Raw genomic sequence first — 7,464 nt, 5'->3', positions numbered from 1 at the left:
CTCATCAACCCTGGTGTCAGGGTTATTATTGAGCCGCCAAAGGCCCCTGACATGACTCATATAACGACTACTTACTTACATCAGTAAGTAGTAACCGGGGCCAACGGCTTAACGTGCCTTCCGAAGCACGGATCATCTTACTTTTTGGACAATCAGGTGTTCAGCCTGTAATGTCCTTACCAAACTAGGGATCACAAAGTGATTTTAGTAATATGCTCCCACCGGTTTTCGAACCCGGGACCTTCGGATAGTTAGTCCAACGCTCAACCAGTGGACCACGTAGGCCGTATTTTACAATAGTAGGTACGGATCAACAACAAATTTATATTTTATTTATATTTTTTTTTATAATTTTAAAAGCATTTCAACTATATTTTTTACACTGTATTAATTCATATTTTATTATTTAAATAATAATAAATAAAGCTTTATTTTCTCCCACACAGACAGTTTAACAAACATCATAACGACATAACAAAGGCATAACTATAACATCTGTGTGAGAGACTGGTGTCTGTACTAGGATGCCCTGTATGACAGATCACCAGCCTCTCCACACTCCAAATCAGGTGCTAGGTATTTTGTTATGTTTAAGTTACAGTTTGAATTATAGACTGTATACAATAATTAATAAAACGCGTAACGGTTGTTGCGAAACTGACGTTTATTTTTTTGACACATTGAACACACGTACAATCCAACACTAGATGGCGTTAGTAGTAAATATATGTATATATTAATTAGATAATAATTTTAACAATAATAAGAGTGGGATAGTTTTAATTTTATAATAGTTTATTATAAAATAAACTAACATGTTTTTTTGAGTATACAGAGTTTGATGAGAGTGAAAGCAGCAAAATTGACACCAATTTTGCTGTTAGGGTCGTAATAAGTGGACTTCCGTAATCTCTGCCTACCACAACGAGAAATAGGCGTGATCTTACGTATATGTGTATGTTTTTTACATAAGATTTCTTTACTATAACTGACGATTCCTCAACGCAAATGAGGACATCTGTTTAGGCAAGTTGTAAATGTTATTTGAGGCTGAACATATAAAAATACAAATAATAAAAAAACACACCACGCATGAGTTTAAAAAGTCATAGAGAAATAGCCGTGATATACACATCATCATCATCAGGCCATTGACTTCCACACTGCTGGGGCACGGGCCTTCCCTATGGATGGATAGGGGATCGGGCCTTAAACCATCACGCGGGCCCAGTGCGGATTGATGGTTATTAACGACTGCTAATGCAGCCGGGACCAACGGCTTAACGTGCCTTCCGAAGCACGGAGGAGCTCGAGATGATCATTTTTTTTTGTGATCACCCATCCTATGACCGGCCTTTGCGAAAGTTGCTTAACTTCAACAATCGCAGACCGAGCGCGTTTACCGCTGCGCCACCGAGCTCCTCAATGATAAACAACTTCCTTCAACTATCTCGTCGAGCAGTGTACAGAATAGCGTCCCCAGTTTGGCACAAAGGGTGGATAAAGTGATTTGATGGAAGCCGGGCCCTGTATGCATGTAATTGACTGGTTTATTGTGCCACTCGATACAGGCTATCTACTAAATAAACACGTAGTCTACGGTAGATAGACAAGGATATTATAGGAAGCTAATAGATAAACGGGATATTTGTGGATATGCGGGTGACTGGCGCGAGAAACGGGAAGAGCTTAAAGCTCACGATCTGGAGGTCCCGAGATCGAATCCCGTTGGGGACATAGAAAGTGATTGTTGGCATCCCCAACAAAATTATATTTTTAATATTTAAGTATGGCAATACTTGCCCTTCTGATCTCAAACGAAACTAACGTGTACCTATCGTGTGTTAAACATTTTATAATATAAATTAATAAAAGTGCAGTCAACATTGTCCAGCTGTGTTATTCCCCATACCTACCATCAAGCAGAGCATCGACCACAACTAGATGCCCACAGTGATCGTTACATTTACCTTTACCTCTATCACCAAGTATAAATGTCAGTTTCCAGAACGACATAATGGACAAAATGGTCTTTGACCTCCGGGATGGCACTTGAAAAACAAGAAGTGAACGCTAGAGGCGCTGTAAAATAACCTGTGCTTATTATGGCGCTTATAGACGAACAACGATGGTGGCGACGACGTCGTCGACATGCCACGGCGACGGTCGGCGACGTCATCGACATGCCACGGCGACCATCGGCGACGTCGTCGCCCCGCGTCGACAACGTCCTCGACATTATCGTCGCTGGTCTGTGACTTAGAGAGATCTCGCCTAATTTTTTGGGATGACTCTATAATATGACGTGATCCCATTCGAGATTGGCGGGATTGGATGAATCTCCTTGAGTTATATTTTTTTGTTTTGATTAAGTATGCTGATTTCCAGGGAACACTTTATACAGGGTGTTAGTGACATCGTAACGAATACTCAGGGGGATGATTCAGACCATGAATCTGAGTTAATATCAAGTGGAATTTTTCGTCGCAAAATTCATGATTTTTTTTAGTTTTTTTTAATTATTTTCAATTCTATACTTTTGCGATGGAAAATTCCACTTGATATTAACTCAGAATAATCAGCTGAATCATCCCCCTCAGTATTCGTTACGATGTCACTTACACCCCACACAAGTACATACGGTAGCCATACAAGTAGGTATGGGTGTTAGTGACACCGTAACGAATACTGAGGGGGATGGTTCAGACCATGATTCTGAGTTGATATCAAGTGGAATTTTCAGTCTGAATATTCCTGAATTTTTTTGTGTTTTTTTTAATTATTTTCAATTCCATACTTTTGCGACGGAAAATTCCACTTGATGTCATCTCAGAATCATGGCCTCAATCACCCCTCAAAGTTTTCGTTCCGATGTCACTAACACCCTGTATATTGAAGAATAAAGGTTTTTATTTTCTCCCAAAAATATTTTGTTTTAATTAACCTCACTATCAGAAACAAGCAGTTTTCATCGTTTTCAGCCATCCTAACTACATTTTTCTTATGAACAAGACGAGATCCTGAAAATTTCGGGATCTCGCAAGAATTATATTTCCAATCCCGCGGGATCTCGAATTTGCGATCTCGAGTCGGGATTGTATTCCTTATCTGTAGGCGCACTTAAATAGTCATCTTTTGTCGGGGGGTTGCACACCAACGGGATGTCTACTGAATTCTGAAAAGCAATATACTTTACTACTGCAGTCAACGTAATGCTTAAACTCATGATCGCTACACTAGTTAGGGTTATTGACATTGCGATTAGTCATCACCTACTTAATTATTATTTCCTATGAATTAACAGTACTGTTTGTTACTCATTGCAATACATTTTTTGTGTTTCAATCAGTCAGAGAATTATTATTAAAGACCGATGCATGATTAAATATGATGTGATGAACAGTGCTTATTAAAAATTGGCATACATAATTCATCTCCAATCATTGAGCTTACCGACTAAAGTAACAACATATGCTCACGACTAGTATATCCTAATTGGGGTAGGTAGAGGATAAGGAGCAAAAGTCCAGTCAGTTTCTTGCAAAGTAATAAATTAACTGTTTGCACTTAAGACCTCGTGGTTACATGTCATTTCTGTAATAGACCATAAACACCTACAAAAACATAATTTCATAATTTTGACAAATAATGATTTATAATTTCGCCACTTACAAATAATTCGCTGGGCTCAGTGACTGAACTTTTGCTCTTTGATTGTACATCTATCGCAAGATGAACTAAGTACCCACACCTCACCGAGCTTTCTGCTACACCATTCTGATAGGTGGTGAGCCGTATCGCCGTCTATAATAGTCAAGCTAACTGTATTAGTGAAAACTGTACTTAAGATAAATTAACAATTCATTGACGCAAGTCCGGTACCTAGGTTCGAACCGACAGCAAAAGAATCAGGTACATTTAACAAATAAAAATAATACATCCGCGTATCAGACTCATACTTCAAAATTCCAAATCATCCAATTAGCAAGAATTTTCCAACAGCACCGCTTTGCAATATAACCAATATTCCATTATCGTTAAAGACACAGACTTTCAGCATAATTATTAGCGTATCGTCATTTCGTCAGTCACGAAAGTAGAATCATTATCAGTGAAGTCAATGACACAAAACGACACTGTTTTAATACTCGTATCCGCAAGTGATGCAGTAGAAAGTTGTTTGTATTCAAATAAGGTTGCTCAACTTTTGTAACGATTCATTCAAGTTCAATAATCATTTGGTATCTTTCACGTAATGTATTTTTTAAATTTAATTTTTTTCCTTCACTTTGAGTTGTATCTCTTCATATTTTACGTTTTATTGGTGTCAGAAACATCACAAGGGCATGAAAGAGACTAGACAGTAGAGACAGTAGAGGGAGAGAGACTAGAGAGAGAGAATAATTAAAGGACACCTACATTGTTGACCAGTCCATACACTCTTCACGATTTCCCTTAATGTTTACAGTCTATTTATTTGTACTCTCTTGTGTAAGTTGTTTTTCTTGCGTGTTTTGATTGTAAGTCATGTGGTATTCCGTGTTTTGTTTTATATTTGTTACTTTGGTGTCCCTATGTGATAAACGTTTTTTTTTTAATTATCAGTGACATTGCGAATTCTTTCACGAGATCACGTTCATCAGAATTTTTCAAGTTGACATTACAAAAGACCTCATTTGTTCTGTAATTTTCATATAAAAGCTTAAAATTCTGACAACATGTACGACGCGGAAAAAATTAAGCCGGTTTCAGCTTATATCGCCTCACACCAATCACAGAAAATAGTTTATTAATGTTCTTGTATGTGCGATAAAATTTGAATCATGTACATCAGATCTAAAAATAATATTATAATAGCTTGCTTTGGAAGTATTTCACGCTGCCAGCATTTTCATCATCATCAATTAAGAGCCACGCTCTTGTCGGTGTAGCATTCTCCATGCTACTTTTTTTGGGCAGTGGTTTCCCTCTTGCGTTTTGTGTTGCAGAAATAATCCGAAAGGTTTTCTTTGTTAGTATTGATAACCTTCAAGCTTAAAGGGTAAAAAGGTGAGTAATCATAAAAACAAAGTAACAAATCAAAAACTTTACTATTATTCCTTAGTCTTATTCAAGTTATAATCTGGGTAGATTCATAATAAATACAAACAAACACATGGCAAAAAATTGAGCATCATCTACAAGTCATCAACCACTGACTGAAAAGCCTTATACATTTACTAGGTACCGCATTCAATTACTAGAAATATTCTGGAGATTACTGACAATCCAATTAGAATACTCAGATACTCTCGTGTATACCCCAGGGTAGACTGCGCTTGCACATCCTTCACCCCAGGATACTATCCCGGCTAAATATCCTTGCGCCACCAAGGGACCTCCCGAGTCCCCTTGGCAGGAATCCCTTGGTGGATTCGTGGCGTTGGCGCAGACCATTCCAGGGTGTATCGTGGTGATGCGCTGGTATGCTCGTGCGCAGACAGTTTGTTCAACGATCTGGACTCTCGCTGCTAGTAGAACTGGAGATGCTAAGCCTCCTTGCTGGAAGAAATAGTGAACATGGTGAGACGACAGTAAGTGTTGAATAAAATTTTCGCCATATTTATACTACATATTACAACAAATATTTAAGTTCTATTTCTGCCACTTTCTTTCATTTTGGAAAGTGATATGGTTAAGGAAAGGAAGCTGTGTGTCAATGTTTCTTTTATTTCTAAAAAGATACTTACTTCAACCAAACCAAATCCGGAAATGAGAGCTTCGGTACCAGTAGGTAGATACAAATTTGAAGTAGCAAAAGTTATAGAGCTCACACTTGCACTGAAAGCAATATCCTTACTGGTGACAAGCATGGCAATGTCATTCATTAAAGTTTCTGGGCTATATTCTACATGAGATATAACCTTGGATAAATCGTATGACTTGCCACCAGATAGACGGTAGGAGCTTCCAACTGTGACTCTTAGAAGTGATGGGGAGTCTTCATAACTGAAAGAGAAAACAAGTGGTTATTTTTCACTAAAGTGTTTATTATATGCCAAGAGGAATGGTGGTGTTACTAAAATGGGCATGAAAGAAACCCTATTTAGAAGCCTATCCCAATATTGCTGCTTAAAACTAAATGTGCTGGATACTTGGACGATTTGATATAGCATCATAGCAATATGAATTTGCAGATGAATGTTAAAGTCATAAGACTGTATGTCCTTTTAAAATCCAAACATCATTGTTTAAGTATTGTGTCTGGAGATTTCGGCTTTAAGAGGTTAAGAGGAAGATGATGAATACAATATACCTAGGATATAATAAAATTAACATAAAGAGACAGAAGTCCACAAACCTAACAACGCAATGAGCTGCAGTGAGCACAGCTCTGCTGGAGATGATAGAACCTCCACAGGTGTACGACCAGCCTGCCGTTACCCTCCTCCTCAAAGCAGCATGGTAGGGGACTTGAGTGATGTCAACTTCAAAGCCATTGACGATACGAGCTGTGTCGATAGCTGCTAATTCGGATGCTGGCAGTGATAATGTGAAGGTTGTTGATGCTGTGGGAAAAACAATAGAAATTATTAAAAAAAGGTTATTGTGCACGCTTACACCTCAATAGCTGACCAAGAAGTAATTCAAATTCGATCAAGCAGAGCGTATTTTTTATATATAATGTACAGTCATGAGTAATATCATATACCCACTTAAGAACCCTGTCGCACTATCATATTTGACATTTAATGAGACTTACAGTTTAATTTGTCAAAAATGTTAATGTGACATGGTTTCAAAGTATACACATTAGTACTCGTGACCGTACACGATCGATTCTAACACACTTTTTAAATGATATTTACCTGGTGTTATACGAAAGTTTACTTGTGAAGGAATTGGTTTTTGATAGACAAGAATGGAGAATGCTACACCGACAAGAGCGTGGGTTTTAAATAAGTGATGATGATACGATATTTTATTATTGATTAATTACTTACATTAAAAATAGTAATTATAAAAATTACCAATGGAAAGCGGAAGAATCAATGCTGAGCAATGCCTTAGTTGCAATATCGCAAAACCAAAAAAAGATAGAAATATAATAATATAATAAGTTAAGTTAGTTAGTTAGTTAGTTAGTTAGTGAATAAGTTTATCCTGTAAATGTTTTGTGTATTTGTGTGCAATAAAGTGTTTTTATTATTATTATTATTATTAATATATTATGATTAGACCTCAACGAAATAGTGTATTTTTGTTTAAGACGCTACGAATATAAATAATATTTGAAATTATAACGGCTCACATTGTCCTGATTAAGTAAAAATATATTAAACTCACCAAATAGAACAAATAAACACACAGATATCTGCATTTTGGTAATAGAAGTTATCGACTAAACAAAGCGATGTTGATTTCTCATCTCGATAACTTCGATAACTTTATCTTTGAAGTCAAGATCATCTCACCTTATCTTGG

At 37.1% G+C, this 7,464-nt stretch overlaps 1 protein-coding gene across 1 annotated transcript; it reads right to left on the bottom strand.

Annotated features, from left to right (window-relative positions):
• Window positions 1-5,071: 5,071 nt before the first annotated feature.
• On the bottom strand, window positions 5,072-7,464 carry LOC126369701 (trypsin beta-like). Its single transcript, XM_050014268.1, has 4 exons — window positions 7,327-7,464; window positions 6,341-6,548; window positions 5,730-5,988; window positions 5,072-5,541 (listed from the first exon to the last, which is right to left on the bottom strand). Exons 1-4 carry the CDS (start codon window positions 7,358-7,360, stop codon window positions 5,233-5,235), a joined length of 810 nt encoding a protein of 269 aa, XP_049870225.1. The 5' UTR covers window positions 7,361-7,464; the 3' UTR covers window positions 5,072-5,232.

This window comes from Pectinophora gossypiella, chromosome 9, assembly GCF_024362695.1.
Source record: "Pectinophora gossypiella chromosome 9, ilPecGoss1.1, whole genome shotgun sequence".
Lineage (NCBI taxonomy): Eukaryota > Metazoa > Arthropoda > Insecta > Lepidoptera > Gelechiidae > Pectinophora > Pectinophora gossypiella.
The sequence above is the reverse complement of the archived record's forward strand: the minus strand, read 5'-3'. Positions and strand labels throughout refer to the sequence as shown.

Excerpts from the sequence above, each read along its gene's own strand:
- LOC126369701 (XM_050014268.1), bottom strand. The coding sequence starts at position 7,360 with ATGCAGATATCTGTGTGTTTATTTGTTCTATTTG. Across the intron at positions 5,989-6,340 it reads GCAGCTCATTGCGTTGTTAG|TTATGAAGACTCCCCATCAC; the intron begins GTTTGTGGACTT and ends TTTCTCTTTCAG. Across the intron at positions 5,542-5,729 it reads CCGGATTTGGTTTGGTTGAA|CAAGGAGGCTTAGCATCTCC; the intron begins GTAAGTATCTTT and ends TATTTCTTCCAG.